General features: G+C 36.8%; 1 protein-coding gene across 1 annotated transcript; it reads left to right on the top strand.

The window, feature by feature from the left end:
• Positions 1-4,513: 4,513 nt before the first annotated feature.
• LOC119495462 (aminoacylase-1-like) lies at positions 4,514-17,736 on the top strand. Its single transcript, XM_037781936.1, has 15 exons — positions 4,514-4,627; positions 4,981-5,128; positions 8,712-8,776; positions 8,892-8,996; positions 9,093-9,187; positions 9,378-9,454; positions 11,973-12,062; positions 13,568-13,624; positions 13,737-13,810; positions 13,930-13,979; positions 14,937-15,081; positions 15,246-15,314; positions 15,400-15,479; positions 16,969-17,029; positions 17,119-17,736. The coding sequence occupies exons 2-15, from the start codon at positions 5,002-5,004 to the stop codon at positions 17,281-17,283; spliced, it is 1,260 nt and encodes a 419-aa protein (XP_037637864.1). The 5' UTR covers positions 4,514-4,627; positions 4,981-5,001; the 3' UTR covers positions 17,284-17,736.
• The last annotated feature ends 236 nt before the right edge of the window (positions 17,737-17,972 follow it).

Genomic DNA, 17,972 nt, shown 5'->3' with positions numbered 1-17,972 from the left:
GTGCGTTGAGCTCTAAGGGCTACTGTATATTTAACTCTTTTAGTGCAATGTATGGCAAAAATAAATACTTAAAAAGAAGAAGAGAGCACATAAAAGAGGGAAGGTAATAAGGAAAAAAAAACATTTAAATAAGTCACAAGTATTTACATGCAAAAAAAACAAAAACTTTCACACTTTGACATTCAAGAAGTTGTTGTTGGAGCAGGTGGCCAGCAGGAGGCGTAGAGTCATATTGGTAAACTTGACCTGCTCTTCATGCTCCATCTCAAAGACCCTTAGCAGCATGACTCACTCCACCTTCCACACCTGCAGTAAGAGACACACACTGTTTTATGATCACTGCATTTTGTGTGTATTTTACTTGCTTGTTTGTTGCTGTAATCAAGTTGGTCACAGTGGGTGAGTGGACCGTTATCCTACTTACCTTGACTTTCCTGTCACTGGAAGCAGGTTGCTAGGAGACGGTCGTCAGGGGAGATGGTCCAGCAGAGCACCTCGTCATCTTTGGACCCAGAGCTTCTCACCTGAGGTGCTTTTAAAGACCCGACCCTGAAGTTATGCTGACAACAGTTACACAACAATATGTATATTCAGTAAAAGTGTTGTATCATCCATTAGGAACACAACGACTTTGACTCTTTGAGGACTTTCAAAGGTCTTCTGAGTATGTCCACTATATAACTGGATAACTTTAGAGTGAATGACCTCTTAATGTGGGTTTGAATTGAGTTTATAGCTCCAACTTGAGATGTAGCATCTCATTTTTGAGGAGGTCCTATAGACAGAAATTATAAACGCATACATACAGCATTTCATAACATAACATACACTGCAATTACACAGACACAACCAGCTCCACATCCCCAGCCCTCAGCTGTTGTACAAGAAAACAATGACAAAGACCTGGATAATAAATCAATTACATCAGCATTAAGAGCAATTGAAGCAGTTTGGCGTCAGTTTGATTGAAAGTCTGCACAAGTTAAAAGCATAAACAGGATTAAGATGAAAAAATAGAGATGTCCTGAAGCAGCGGAAAGAAAAAGGAAGGAAGATTATTCCAATCAAAAGGAGCTTTGTATTGGATTAACCTGCGTCTGACTTCATTGAAAAGTTTTGTTATTATTTGTTATACAGTGACGTGATTTCCTCTGTGAGGTAAAATAGACTCATGTCCTCACAATACCTTTTCTGGAAATGGCTATATATGCCCAGAACAACTTAAAACCTTGACACCCAAACCTACAGTGTTTTGGCCACACAAGTATAAATTAAACAGTATACATGTATACAGTGTATTTCAAGTGAATGCTGACATAAATGTTGCAATTTCATGTTTTTTTTATAACATCATGCAGCAATAAAAGTGGATCGTCCTCCATATTTTCCAGTATTTGGTCTCCATGGAAACTATTTGCCCTTGATGATTTTATCACACACACCTATACACGAATACACTCAAAGAAACATGTCTGCTGTGATTCCTGGGGTTGTCTTGCTGGCTCTACTGGAGGCGATGAGAAGCGGGTGGAGTAGATGGAGCCTCTACACTGCCAAAGGTGTTTTAAGGGTCTGAATACATATGTCATTATGGAGTATATTAAGTGTAGATTGATAGGGAAAAAAATAATTTAAAGGATTTTAGCCTAATCAGAATTAGAAATACTTTATTGATCCCTAAGGGGAAATTTGGGCGTTACAGTTGCTCTTATGTAAACATAAAGAAATGTAAGAAAATAGAAATAAAGGAGCAGGTAACGTAAATTATGTACATAATGCTACAATGCTAAAGAAATATAAGTACTGAAATTAAAAATTTAAAAAATGAGAATATTAGAAATATGTACAAATATTTGCATTAAGACGTGCAATTTTTAACAAATAACCACAGCGCAAATAAGTAAATACAAAGTGCTGAGGAGAGTCTATTAAGTGTGTTAATATAAATGCCAGAATGGTATAAATAAGAAATTAATAAGAATATACTGTATAAGGCTGCCACATACATAACAAAGTGTGCAAAAAGTGAAGGGGTCTGAATACTTTCTGAATGCACTGTACATGTTTTGGTCCACCAGGACGCCTCAAGTAAGGAACATGTTAATGCTACAGCATACCAAGGATATTTTAGACAACAGTGTTCTTCCAAATATGTGGCAATGTTTTTGGTTTCTGGTTTAGCTTGAAAGTGACCCTCAAAGTGAGCACACTGGTTTTCCCAGTTTGGTGTGGAAGAACTTGATACTGTCAAAAAGTAGAGTTACTCCAAAAAAAAAAAAGAAGACAGGCATATTTGCTGCAGAAAAGAAGAATTTTTTTTTTTTCCCCCATAATTTGTATACTTTTCAAGTATTAAAGGGCCCATATAGTAAAAAGTGAGATTTCCATGTCTTTTATATTATAAAGCAGGTTTAAGTGCTATATAAATACTGTTAAACTATCAAAACGCTCAATATACGGAGAAATACACACAGCCCGTATTCAGAGATTAGGATTTAGATTTAGTTAGGATTTCTGTCAGTTGTGATGTCACAAATATACAATATTTAGACCATTACATGGTTTACTCAACATAAACATTCTAAATGTAGTGCAATTGCAGTGTATGTATATAATAACGTCAGCTGACAGGAAGTAAAAATGGACCCAAGCTGTTGCCTATAGCAACGCAATTCCATTGAAATGCACTAAAAAAAACGAGCGTTTCAGATAGAGGGTGAATACAGGCATATTCAGGCAGACAGTATGAGGAAAACAAAGTTTTTTGTTTTTTTAACATTACAGCATGTAAACATGTTCTAGTAGGAACACAAAATACCATAAGTATGAACCTGACAATAATGAGCACGATATGGGACCTTTAATTTAAAGTCAAATACACCATACATCGAGAGAAACTGAACCCGTACAAAAACAATGCTGTAAAAAAAAAAAGACACAACTTTTTTATTTTTTTTTTATTTATTTGCACATATATAAAACTGCACAAAATCCAGTCAATGAAAAAAAAAACAAAACAAGAAATGTGTCAGGGGAGGTCAAGAAGCCACAGGCTTATACAAAGGACCCCCCCCTCCAACCCCAGAAGAAAAAAAACAATAACAAAAAAGGAAGAAGGATCTAAACCAGGGGTCAGCAACCTTTACTATTAAAAGAGCCATTTTAGGCAAAATAAAAAAAATAAAAAAATCTGTCTGGAGCCACAAAACATTTGAGCATTTTGATGAAGTTAACACAGCTTATAGTCTAAGTATATAGTATATGAGTCTAATGCAGTGAGGGCCCAAGAGCAAATGTACAATGGAGTATTAGGGCCACATTGAGGGAAAAATAATCAGAGATTTACAGAATAAAGTCATAATATTATGAGAAAAAAGTCGTAATATTACAAGAAAAAGTCGTAACTTACTAACTACGAGAAAAAAAGAAAATAATAAAATTACTATTTTATAATATTGACTTTATTCTCATAATACTATGACTTTTTTCTCTTAAACTTATGACTTTATTCTCCTAATATTACAACTTCTTTTCACATAAACTTGTGACTTTATTCTTGTAATATTATGACTTTATTGTCATAATATATTATGACTTTATTTGTCATAATATATTATGACTTTATTTGTCATATTACGACTTTTTTTCAAATAAATTTGTGACTTTATTCTTGAAATATTATGACTTTATTGTCATAATATTAAACCTTTTTTTCTCATAAACTTGTGACTTTATTCTTGTAATATTATGACTTTATTCTCCTAATATTACAACTTTTTTTCACATAAACTTGTGACTTTATTCTTGTAATATTATGACTTTATTGTCATAATATATTATGACTTTATTTGTCATAATATATTATGACTTTATTGTCATAATATTACAACTTTTTTTCTCATAGATTTGTGACTTTATTCTTGAAATATTACGACTTTATTGTCATAATATTACAACTTTTATTGTCATAATATTACAACTTTTTTCTCATAGATTTGTGACTTTATTCTTGAAATATTACGACTTTATTGTCATAATATTACAACTTTTATTGTCATAATATTACAACTTTTTTCTCATAGATTTGTGACTTTATTCTTGAAATATTACGACTTTATTGTCATAATATTACAACTTTTATTGTCATAATATTACAACTTTTTTTCTCATAAATTTGTGACTTTATTCTTGTAGTATTATGACTTTATTGTCATAATATTACAACTTTTTTTCTCATAAACTTTTGACTTTATTCTCATAATATTATGACTTTATTTTTTCGAAATCTCAGATTTATATTTTTACCTCAATGTGGCCCTAATACTCCATCGTACCATAGACCTACAACAATGATAAACAAAAATGAAAATGTAAATAATAAACAGTTACTCATTTCCATTTTTATAAATCCACAGGGAGCCACTGGAGAGTAGCTAAAGAGCCGCTTGAGGCAGGTTGCAGACCCCTGATCTAAACTAACATAACTAACAAAAAAAAAAAAAAAAAACACATAATTCCGGAGAGGTGTTTTATTTTGAAGGGCTGGAACAGCCCTGTCAGCAGTGATCAGCTGACACACTGAGAGGCTGCTTCACCTGACCAGTCAGAGCTGACTGCACAGCACAGGGTGAGTACTGAGACAACTCCAGCTGACATAATGAACTAAATACACACTGTTCACAGTCCTGTTGTCCCTGTTTTACCACAAGTTAACCAAGGTTACGTTATCGGCTTTAAGACGCAGCTTCCTCTCCAACTTCAGAGAGAATGATTAGTTGACTAGCTAACAGGCCAGCTAGCTATTAATAGCATGAAACTGTTCCTCCTGCAGCCTTTAAGCAGGTTACAACAGCTGATGGTACCGTTGCAGGCTGCTGGCCTGGTCTAAGTGGAGCCACATGATTAGATTAGATATATTCTCACTCGATCCTGGCATGACATGTGGTTTTAATGTTGTTATATGTGTGTTTGTGTCCTCAGAGTGAGCAGATAAATCACACCATGCTGCCTGATAAAGATGGTCCAGGTGTTGGAGGAGGACAGAGCTGTCCTGAGGGAGAGGATGTCTCTGTGAGTCTGTTCAGAGAGTACCTCCGTCTCAAGACTGTCCACCCAGAGCCTGACTATGGTGAGATCTCTACATCATCCAAACACACATTGATAATATCAAAGCCATGCCCTTTGGAAAATGTCATAGTTTGATTTTTTTGGCATTTATTTAACCCATTTATTTTGGGGGATCAGAGTCAAAACATCAGTAGGACTCCCTTCTCCGTTTACAGTATTTTAAAGGTCCCATATCGTGCTCATTTTCAGGTTCATACTTGTATGTTGTGTTTCTACTAGAACATGTTTACATGCTGTAATGTTAAAAAAAACTTTATTTTCCTCATACTGTCTGCCTGAATATACCTGTATTTACCCTCTGTCTGAAACGCTCCGTTTTAGCGTATTTTGACAGAATTGCAACAGAATTGCAACAGAATTGCGTTGCTAGGCAACAGCTTGGGTCCATGTGTACTTCCTGTCAGCTTATGACATTCACATACACTGCAACCAGGAATAAACTGGGACACATTTAGAATGTTTACGTTTAAAATTGTGTCAAGGGTCTAAATATTGTATATTTGTGACATCACGAATGGGCAGAAATCCTGACAGCTTGTTTCAAATGCAGAGTTTCTGAATACGGGCTTTGTGTATTTCCCTGTGGATTGAGTGTTTCGATACTTTCACAGTATTTATATAGGACTTAAACCTGCTTTATAATAAAAAAACATGAAAATCACACTTTTTTATAATATTGGACCTTTAAATGTTATTTTACTTCAAATATTATCACTCTCAGATCATATCACTTAACACAGCCACAGATATATATATTATTTTTTAGATATATGTTTAAAAGTAAACCCTCTAAAGTCCAGTGTGAAATGTATTTGCATTTATCACTTGTATCATTCAATGATTTATCATAGTCCAACTCTTATCTGCGTCAGTTAGACATGAAATACTTTCACATAGTGGTGTGGAAAAGAAAGCTGAGTATGGAAGTTTTTATTGGACTTTATTAGTTGTAACCCACAGAAGACATTCCACAAATGTGTACCATGATCTGCAAATATTTCACTATCCACAAACATGTATTTTTGTATATGTGTGTTGTGTAAAGTCACATCCACAAAAATACAGGGCGATTTGCAAATACGCATAACTTACTCTCTAAATATGTATTTTAAGGTTTACATGTAAAGTGATATTTACGCATTTGTGCATCTATTTCTACACATGGAATGATATTTGCGCATTTGCAGATCGCTTCCTGTGGATTTATTGGCCATGTGACATTTGTAACTTTCCTCCTGTTTGTTCACAGACTTTTGTCTGATTGGTACCGCAGCAGATCTTTAGATATTAGTTGTAATCCACAGAAGACAATTCACAAATATGTACCATGATCTGCAAATATTTCACTATCCACAAACATGTATTTTTGTATATGTGTGTTGTGTTAAGTCACATCCATAAAAATACAGGGCGATTTGCAAATACGCATAACTTACTCTGTAAATACGTATTTTAAGGTTTACATGTAAAGTGATATCTACACATTTTTTTGCATCTATTTCGCATTTGCAGATCGCTTCCTGTGCATTTGTGGATCATGGTACACATTTGTGGAATGTCTTCTGTGGATCAGAGTCAAAACAGCAGTTGGAATCCCTTCTCCATTTACAGTATTTTAAATGTTATTTTACTTCAAATATTGTCACTTTACACAGCCACAGATATTTTTTTTTTTTAGATATACGTTTAAAAGTAAACCCTCTAAGTCCAGTGTGAAATGTGTTCACACATCCCTTGTATCATCTTATGTTCAATGATTTTATCAAAGTCCAACTCTTATCTGCGTCAGTTAGACATTAAATACTTCCACATAGTGGTGTGGAAAAGAAAGCGGAGCTGCTGCTTTCACTTCACAGGTCAAACAAACATTGACTAAAGCAATGGGGTCACACATGGTGACAGCTGAGATTGTTTTGTCTGCAGTATGTTTGGCCTCACTCGTCATGATTGGAGACCTATTAGGCCATTTGTGTTGGTTCAGGTTCATTTTCAGGACCTTGCATGCTGGAGGGACTGTATCTCCCAGTTGGTCTGGGAGCATTTGGTATCCCCAAGTAGTGAGAGATAGGGAAAGTGGCTGGCTTAAAGGTCCCATATTGTAAACAGTGAGATTTGCAGGTCTTTTACGTTATAAAACAGGTATAAGTGCGATATAAATACTGTTAAACTATCAAAACGCTCAATATACGGAGAAATACACACAGCCCGTATTCAGAAATTGTGCGTTTGAAACAAGCCGTTAGAATTTCTGTCCATTTGTGATGTCACAAGTAAACAATGTTTAGACCATTACACGGTTTTAAACGTAAACATTCTAAATGTGTCCCGGTTTATTTCCTGTTGCAGTGTATGTAAATAACATCAGCTGACAGGAAGTAAACATGGACCCAGACTGTTGCCTAGCAACGCAATTCCATCTTACATCTTTGCAATTTCATTGAAATGCACTAAAACAGAGTGTTTCAGACAGAGGGTAAATACAAGTATATTTAGGCAGACAGTACGAGGAAAATAATGTGTTTTTTGAACTTTACAGCATGTAAACATGTTCCATTAGAAACACAAAATACAAGTATGAACCTGAAATGAGCATGATATAGGACCTTTAAGCAGTGGTTCCCCAACCTGGGGGGCGCCAAAGATCACACACGGGGGTGCGCCAGGATTTGTCTGTCTGTCAAAATTGGATTTTCACATGTAACTAAAATCGTAATAACACACTTACTAAGATAATTTATACAAAAGGTCTGTATATGAAACTATTTAAAAAGAGGTATTTCTTTGCTTCTTAGTCGGCCACATTCTGTTTAAACATGGTATTTGTGCACAGTTGCAGATAAATATCAGGCTACACTAATATTATTACTATTATACGTTTTGTAGAATTAGATTCCAGTGGTGGCTATATAGGACTGTTTCTGACTTGTGTGATCCAAACATTTCCAATAACTCCAGAGCAAGTCAAAATTGAATGAAAAAAAGAGATGTAAGATGTTGATGTTATCATTTCCAAAAATTCACAACATGTTTTTTATGTAACAAATTATTCTGCTTCAATCCATATTTGTTGGAGGTAAGCCTTTCAAAAACTACATTTTCACTGCTGTCATAAAACAGCTTGCTGCACACAAAGGAAGGGCTGCACCTGTATTAACATGTTTAGTAGCAATCTAACAGCACCATAAATTACATTTATTTAAGAAGAATAACAAAAAATCAATTCCTCTAACATTATTATAGTAAATTATTTAAGTTGTTGCAAATGAAAAGAGCATATTTTGTATCTGCATTTGCTTGGCGAAACCTTCAAGACATCATCACTTTATTTATGTTGATGAAACTGATGAGTTAAACCACTGGGCTAAGGACCTTTAGGCTACTTTTCTCACCCAGTCGCCTCCTCACACTGACCTGAAAGTGGCTGAAAATGGAGAAAAGCTTTATTTTCGTTCTCGTTACCAAAGTCCAACAGTTATGCCACAACTAGCAGCAGCAGGAATTAAGACTGTCTGCTGTTCTGAGAGGTTTTACACATTTACTAGTATTAAAACAGATTGTTCTGCTTTCTGTTTATTCATTTATAGATGCTGCTCTTCGGTTCCTGGACAGAATAGCAGAGGAGCTTGAGTTACGCATGCGAAAGATTGAGGTGTGTGGCAGTGATGATATAATTCATGTAGCAAACATTTGTTTACATGCTGCAAATACGGTATAGAAATTAGGAATACTTCTTACTCCTTATATGTCGTTCCCTCTCCCTGTAGGTTTGTCCGGGCAGGGTCGTATCGATCATGACGTGGGAAGGGACGAACCCGTCCTTGAAATCCATCTTACTGAATTCCCACACAGATGTTGTACCTGTTTTCCAGGTATGCCGTCCGTCTCTGTTTGTGGCGTTACAATCCTGTTTATCATCTGTAATAGACATGGTAAAAAAACAGATTTGATATCAATCTCTTCTCCAGGAACATTGGAAATACGATGCTTTCAGTGCTTTCAAAGATGCAGAGGGCAACATTTATGCCCGGGGATCACAGGACATGAAATGTGTAACTATACAGTGGGTATAAACTGACTTGATAACTTGTTTTATTAAACAGGATTTGATCTTCACTTTTAATTATGTTCTGTGAGAAACTGTTTTCAACCTGTTTTTAACACAACCACTCCCTCAACCTGCATACTGTCAGTTCAGACTCCATTTCTTATTTGTGTCATAACTCTGTTGTTTTTTCTTTTTCTCTTTACAGGTTCATCCAGGCAGTCAGAAGACTGAAGGCAGAGGGACGGAAACTGATGCGCACTGTGCACTTAATGTTTGTTCCTGGTGAGATATCTGATTGTGCTTCCCTCCTCTGTTTGTAGTTTGTTATCAAAGCATCTAAACATCCTTCATCCACCCACACAGTTCACTTATTTAGCCTGATTAGACCTCTTCTCAATACAGTGATGGTGTGTTCAGACTGGGCTTGATTGCCACCTTCCTCGCTCTCTTGGTAGCTTTTTTACACCTGTTAAGGTGTATTATGGAGAAATGTGTCTGTAGCACTTCACAACATTTTGAATAAACACTAGGGCTGTCAAAATGAACACGATATTAATGCATTAACGCCACTAATTTCTTTAACGCATTAGCGCAACTTGCGATTTTGAGGTTGTAGCGGGCTCAGTTTTAAAGATAGAGTGAAGATACTGGTGTCATATGAAACTAGAAAAACCTAAGAAATCTATTGGAAGTAGGCTAAATAATGCTCCAGACTTACGCTAAATTTTGGCGAGGAAAAACTGGCATAGCCATTTTCAAAGGGGTCCCTTGACCTCTGACCTCAATTGATTGATTTGCAATTAATTGCGATTAACTATAGACAATCATGCGATTAATCACGGTTAAATATTTGAATCGATTGACAGCCCTAATAAACACACACAACACTAATGTTGACACCAGAAGTCAAAGAGGAATGTCTCTGAGAAGGAAGATAATACACCGGTTGTAAACTTTTCTCCAAGACAAAGAAAACCTTTTCCATTGATTACTTATTATATTTATAACTTACCATCATTCTAACCAGTTGGCAGACAGCCATGCGCTGATCACGCATTAACATGAAATCTTCATGAGCTCTTCATGCAATGTTGTATTGTTCACACACACACACACACACACACACACACACACACATTCAGTATGTACACTAAACGAGGGCCTCTTTGTGTCCGTCACAGCACATCTGGTTTCTATGAGCTGAGGTGCAAGAATGTGAAAAGACAAATGCAGTCCTTAACTGTACCAAGGAGGAAAAGGGTACTAAAAGAATAAATTGATAACTTTAAAGATTACCTCTAAAGGTGTACACTTCTGTTCAATGAAATTGCCCTGCAGGCAGCGCTGATAAAAGGACGTGATTTCATGATTCTAAAGCGGGTAATTAAAAAATATTGATCAGAGCGATTATAATCCAAACAGTGAATGAGAGTGACACTACAGTTTGTTACCTGGTAGTGTGATAATGTTTATCATGGTGATTAAACATGCTAGAGGACTAACTTCTCCATTTCCATGAGAGTACAGCAGTGTTTCCATCAGCTGACCGAGCACATCGGCTCAGTCAAAGTTAAACAGTTAAACAAAGGTTGAACTCTGACCAGCGAGTTTGTTTGTGCTGGCTGGAGATCGCATCGAAACAGGAAACACATGACTTTGTCTGTAGTTTGGGCTTCAATAGAAGTGATTAGTGACGTCACAATACCAGAAATTTAGTAGTCTATACCAATACCAGTGAAATTCCGCGATTCTAGATTACCAATTTGATACCCGGGTAAAAAACAAAAGTAAAACAATCAATCCCATGTACTTCAACATTCATTCCTTTATTACATTTAGTAAGGTTAAACTGGTCATAATTATATCTCTATTATCTATTTCATATTGCTGTGAAAACATCTCCTTCAAACAACTGTATTTAATCAAGTTTCACGCCAAAAACTACATTTTACAAGATTAAATTTGAACACATGTAGCACAATGTACCATTAATCAGGGAAAAAATAGATGCGCTGTTAGTCTCTTACCGTACGTGCGGTGCTGTAGAAAAACGAGTACCGTCATGATTTCCGAATTTTGGCATCAACTTGGTACCAAACTGAATGACAGAAATGCGATTGCACCTTCAGGGTGAGACAGTTTAGACCTTTGTCAGTTGGTGTGCTTCATTTGCCTGTGCCGGCTTATTAAATATTGGCATGGGTGGAAAAACCTGCTTCAAGTGTGGTGCAAACAGCATCTGAGGCAGCAGGCGTGACGCTGAATCTCCATCAGCTGATAGTCAAACAGCTGCAGGGGGTGAAGATGAGATATGATCTTTAATCTTTTTACAACTTGCAAGTATTGGTGAAGACGTTGCAAGACATTTTCCATTTAGATTCAGCCACTACAGCCATGTTTAATTTGTGTATAATAGTCTATATTGATTATGAGGCTGTTGGTTCATGTGGTATTTTGTCTATTTACCGTACAAAGCCTTGGATTCAAGTCTGCATAAGCGACGTGCCGTTTTGCTGCCCAATTGAAATAGACAAAGGCACAAACCAGCACTGTGCAAGTTGGGTTTTAGAGCGCGCCTATTGGTACGTGGAGTTTGACTTCATGTGATTCCCAATATAGTTTCAACCTGAGCAGACGTCTAATCAGCCAGAATGATTGAAAACACCTGTTTGGGTGTTGAGAGCCTTTAATTAGAATATAATTTGTTCTCCAAAACTACTAGTACTACTTCTACTACAAGTCAAACTATATCCTTGCCAACTTTTGGCAAATACTAATATGTATTTTTCTTTCTTTTTAGACGAAGAAGTTGGAGGTCACAAAGGAATGGAAACATTTGTGAAGCATCCGGAGTTCCAAAACTTAAACATTGGCTTTGCGCTTGATGAAGGTAAATATATAACTGTTTGCAACATCTTTTTAAAAGTTAATGAATAAGGACCTGAAAGTCACTCCAAGTTACCCAATACCTTGAAACTGGATTCAGTTATTGAGTTTATACCATGACCAGGGAAAATTCAGTTTTCTGTTTAGTTGGCAGCTGTCTGTTAAAAAATGTATATCTGGACACTTCAAAGATTCCTGCCAGTAGTATAATTATCACTCTAGATCATTGTGCAAGGTGCAGTATATTAAACTGCAGGTTACTATAGCAACAACACATTTGCTTCGTGCTACATTACCAGTAAGTCACTGGTGAAATTAAGCTAACGGACTACAAATAAACTTTAGACAATTAATGCTATTTAAAGACATCCTCCCTTTTTGCCTTTGGTTAGGCTGTTTGGTTTAATGCCCTCCAAGGTCAAATGAAGGATTCAGAGAAGGAAACATCACGTCTTGTTGTGGCATCCTTAAAGCTGAAGTATAGGCGAGATCGGAACAAATATGATTTTAAAAAAAGTTATTTTTATAAAACGGTCGCTTTATCCTGACAGTAGTACATGAAACAGGTAACCTGAAAAAAAATCATGTGCCTCTGTGTCCTCTGGTGCTCCTAATGGCATCTGCAAGATTTCACAGACCGGAGGAAAACAAACAGTCAGAGCTGATCTGAGGTCTGCTGTCCAGCTGCTGTTTATGAGAGCCGGCTGTCAATCACTTGCAAACTCCGACCAAACGGTCAAACAAAGCAGCGCTGATCAAATATGAATCAATATTACGTTACGTTAATGCCTATTTCCTCAAATGTTTTCAGAAACATCTTGTAGAGCACGGCTTAACTGTAAAATGAGAACGTTTACTGTCATAGAGGAGTAAAGAAACCAGAAAATATTCACAAATGAACAAGCTGGAATCAGAGAATTTGACTTTTTTTTTTTTAAGAAGTCACTCAAACTAATTAGTCGATTATAAGAATAGTTGCTGATTAATTTAATAACTGACAACTAATCGATTAATCATTTCGGCTCTACAGTATAATTTATTGAATTGTGCAATAGGAATACATTTAGGTCTGTGAGAAATCCATAATGTCGGTAATTTGAGAGATATATCTATCGCCCATACCTAGGCAAATGTTTGCTGTGTCCAGAATGAACCTGCCTGCATAGTGGTGTTTAATACAGAGACAGTATTTGATTTGATCTGATGTGCACAGAGTCATATGTCAGATGTGTGGTGGTCATTGGAGTCGAAGTCTGACAACCAAATATTTAGATGTTATCATGTTACCCACTGTGTCAAATTACCCTTTATTGATTTTGAAGCAAATGTGCGCTGAAATTCAGTCCCTGCTTGTGGAGGCTCATAAACCCTCCTGTGGTGTAGTTGCTAATCTGTACGTAATCAACTTCTGTCCTTTGCCCCACCATTTGTCCTTTCTATTGTTATCTTTATGCACTAGACTACTGTTAAATGTTAAAGGTGTTTTATCTGTCTGCATGTGTTCTGTAGGTCTGGCCAACCCTGGCGAGGCCTTCACTGTGTTTTATGGAGAGAGGAACCCCTGGTGTGAGTATAAAATACATATAGCAAGAGACTTCCACTATCTTATCAGACTCCAGGATTGTTGAAGGATTATAAAGTTTATCTTGAATCAAGCAGAATGACTTCCTCTTTCCAGGGATTACAGTCCACTGCCCAGGTAGTCCAGGTCATGGGTCCAGGTTTGTGGAGAACACATCTGCTGAGAAGCTGGTAACTGTCAATGCCATTCAACCAGTTAATAAAACTGTTTAATCATTAAAATAAACCTGTTGTTACACGGACTGAGAAAGGATAGTATCAGTGACCATACTGCCTTTTATCCTCCTCAGCGCCAAGTCATAAACTCCTTCCTGGACTTCAGAGAGAAGGAGAAACACAGGTGAGATTGAACTGCTTACATCTTGATTTATTACATAATGTATATGGAAAAACACATTTTCTCTTTAATCAAAAGCGTATTTATAACACCTGATCTGCTTTGTGCAGTTATTAACAAAATGTGAGCTTTAAGGCTTGATTCCCTGCATGAAGTCCCAGTGTGTAAGCCCACCCTATGCTGCTTTTCAAACAGCTGTATTGACATGTTGACTATTCCAGCTGTGCAAGCGTTGCTCTGAATGGCTTGTGTATCTGTTTATGGCTGGTTCCTCCCAGAGTAATGCTACTGAGATGTTTTAATGAACCATGTGTTGTGTACAGTAAAAATGCTGCATTCATGTTCAAAGTTGAAGAATGAAGGAAGTCCTGTTTTATGGATGATCCTGTCAAAGACAATAATCTGCCACCTGTGCTAAAATTTTACAAAATAATGACACTAAAAATGAAGGGACATTCATGAAATAGTAATGAAATGCAAATGTTCCACAAATACCTGAAAAACGAACCTAAATTTGTGAGATCTGGGATTTAAACTAGTTGATCTTTTACCGTACAGGGACATGTGGCATGTCTCATAATAATGCATGTTAATGTTTTATTTTACAGGGCTTTAATTTTCTTTATTCCCAGGATTTTATGTACTCAACACAACTAACTAAACTCTAAAATATCAGTTTTATAACATTGCCTCATAGTCCCTATTATTAGCACCAAATTACATAATCCTCTCCAGGAAACTTTCAAGGGAATTATTATGAAATCATGGGCGTGTAAAGAAATTGTAAGACATTTCATGAATTTGGCTCCTGGTCATTTAAAAGAAATGCTAATCAGCCATTATGTGTTGTGTCCCAGAGACACAAATGAACATGAGCAGAAACGGCGAGCTGCTAATTAGATCTTTGCGACAAAGAAGTACTACCGTGTGTGTGTGTGTGTGTGTGTGTTTGTATTTCAGGCTAAATACCAGTGAGTGTTTCACGCTCGGTGATGTCACCACAGTGAATATGACCATGGTCAAAGGAGGCGTGGCCTACAATGTCATCCCAGCTGAAATGGACGTCAGCTTTGACCTGAGAATACCACCTACAGTAAATCTACAGGTGTGTACATACAGTATGCATGTTTGTATGAGTGTAAGTTTGTGTTCGTCTGTGTGACTCATGCAAACGTCTGATCTAGAGGCAGATGCGTCAGTGTATGAAACGACCTGCAGCTCAATGTTAACTCTAAACTAACCTCTAACTTGTTATTATTATCCTCCCAGGAGTTTGAAAGACAGATCAAACAGTGGTGCAAAGAAGCAGGAGAAGATGTTACATATGAATTTGCTCAGGTCAGTGCACTTAAACTCCGTTATAAAAGTGCTGTTGCTTTGATCCTGTCATCAAATAGATTAAATTAGCTGCCATCCGTTGCAGAAACATATGAACCAGAACCTGACTTCTACAGAGGAGAATGATCCTTGGTGGAGCGCCTTCAGTGCAGCCTGCAAGGCAATGTGAGTACACTGTACACCCACTAACGCATAATCTGTTAGTGATGTTAACATTTCTGTGTGCAGATGCAAATACAAGGCAGATGTTGCCTAAAGAACTTATAAATATAATTTTCCATTGACACTATCCACTAGATCACCATTTTCCAAACTTTTTTTGTGAGAAGAGCGAAATTGTGCAGAAATGAACGTTCCTGACCGTTTTTACTGCCATTTCCGCATCACCTTATATTATCTTGATCATTTCGAATAGATGCACGTTTGATAAATCACAACTTTGTTTTTTATGCATTAACTGGCTTTAATTTTTTTCCTCTCAACAGTAAAACAAACTGAATGTACGCTAGCCTTTCATATTAGATTCAATGTTATAAGTAGGCTACGTTATCAAAACAATACAGGTTCCCTCATGTGGCTCAAAGGTGAACTGCAGATATAGATCAATAGATCTTGAATTTCCCTCAGGATCAATAAAGTATCTATCCATCTATCCATCCATCTATCTGTTAAATAAAAGACTACGGAAGAAATTCTGATAATGTATTTGGCGACCCAAATAAAATATCCTGCGACCCACCTGTGGGTCCCGACCCAGTGTTTTGGGAATGACTGCATTAGGAAAAAGTAAAAGCTACAATAGATTGTGACAACTTTTTTAATTTCAATTATGGCTCCATCTACACCTCCCATTCTATCTAATTCAACACAGGTGAAATGAGTTTAGGGTTAATTGTCCTCAATCAGTGTGTGTATGCATTTTCAGTTAAGCCTTGCTGAGTCATTTTACTGACTACACAACAGAAACTTTGAGCAATCAAGCTCTTTCTCTATTTCTTAGTATGCCAGAAAAAGATTTAGTATGTCCCAGTACATAGTATATCAAATGCACTATGCCAAAAAAAAATACCAGGATGTCCTACTACATCTGGTCGCATTTTGCAGTATGCAAGCCAGCATGCTTTTCTGGATATTCTGACCCACAATCCTCTGCACAGCGGATACATCAGCAAGTTCAAGGGGCAATGTTATGATGAAGTACTATGTCCCAAATGTATGCATACTGCGTGCAGCAGTACGTACATTGTAAAGGCAGCTGCAGCATGTACTTAAAGTAAAAAGAAAAAGCATGTGATTTGGAACAAAGCCATAGTCGGCTGTTTAGTGGATTATAAAATAAGATTTTTGTCTCCTCTATTTTTTTGCTTACACAAGCCTTTTAATGCATTCGCCCCATGAGGTTTCACACCTCAACTGCAAATAATCACACAGCTCCCACAACCTTTCTTCTCTTGCTTAGAAAGAACTGCGTTGTCTGTCCTGTCTAGTTACTTGTCTCAGCATCTGAAGAAAAGCAGATTGCCTGTGTCTAACACAGGCTGTAGTGCTTCTAGGATACATTTTTGAAAATGTAATACATGAAGGTACTGTAGGGCTGTACTGAATCTGTCATTCTCATCATTAAAACTATATGTCAATGTCTCCATCACCATAGGAACGTAACTCTGGAAAAGGAGATATTTCCAGCTGCCACAGATAGCCGTTTTATCCGAGCGGTGAGTATAAGTGAACATTTTATTCTTTAATGTATCTATTCCACTCCTTCACTTCTGTTCCCGGTAATAATTTTGTTTGTTGATTGTAGGTGGGTATCCCTGCGATCGGCTTTTCCCCGATGAACCGGACGCCAATCCTGCTGCACGATCACAACGAGTATCTGAATGAGCGAGTCTTCCTGAAAGGCATCAGCGTGTTCGAGAGGCTCATCCCAGCTCTCGCCAGTGTTCCTGCCTTTCCTGATGAGGCTTAGACGAGTCTTAGTTTTAATCCTCTCTAAAAACATATTTCACCGATGATATGAATATTTAACTTGAAAGTTTTTGCAGAGATTACCAAAGAATAATAACATGTATATCATTAAGCCAAACTGAGCACTTAGCCATTGGTACTATTGATTTTTTTTTATGATTCTCAGGATATAGGCGCAGTAAGCTTTGCATTACTCAGTATGGCAGCAGTTTTTTAACAACATACTTATTGTATGTCAACATTGTTGATTGAGTGTGCCCGTGTGTATGCAGTCTTAAAGCTATATCACCTATTGTGTAAACAATGTTTTCCATTAGTATGGAAAAATCAACTTACTAAAATGTGAAGACGACTTTAATTGCCACTTTTTAAATTAGCTTGATTTTAAAACTATGATTCCACAGATATAATTTTATTTAATAAACTGGAATTGAATAAATATATTTGTTCATTACTTTCATGTTCATATTTTCTTGTACAGAAGTGTCTGATGCCTACACTGACTGAGACCAATGAATGAGCAGCAGGATTAGAGCTGCGTTATGGAGGCAGATTTCTGACTGCCTACGGCAAAGACATTTAACCTCCAAACAACCATCTGCTTCAAGGACAGGCAATACAATTTACTGTAATTACATCGATAAAAATGTCCAAACATAAGTTAAAGCAGTGAATCTATCGGTGCAGCCC

This window comes from Sebastes umbrosus, chromosome 1 (genome assembly GCF_015220745.1).
Source record: "Sebastes umbrosus isolate fSebUmb1 chromosome 1, fSebUmb1.pri, whole genome shotgun sequence".
NCBI lineage: Eukaryota > Metazoa > Chordata > Actinopteri > Perciformes > Sebastidae > Sebastes > Sebastes umbrosus.
Note: the sequence above shows the minus strand (reverse complement) of the source record. Positions and strands in the feature narration are given on the sequence as shown.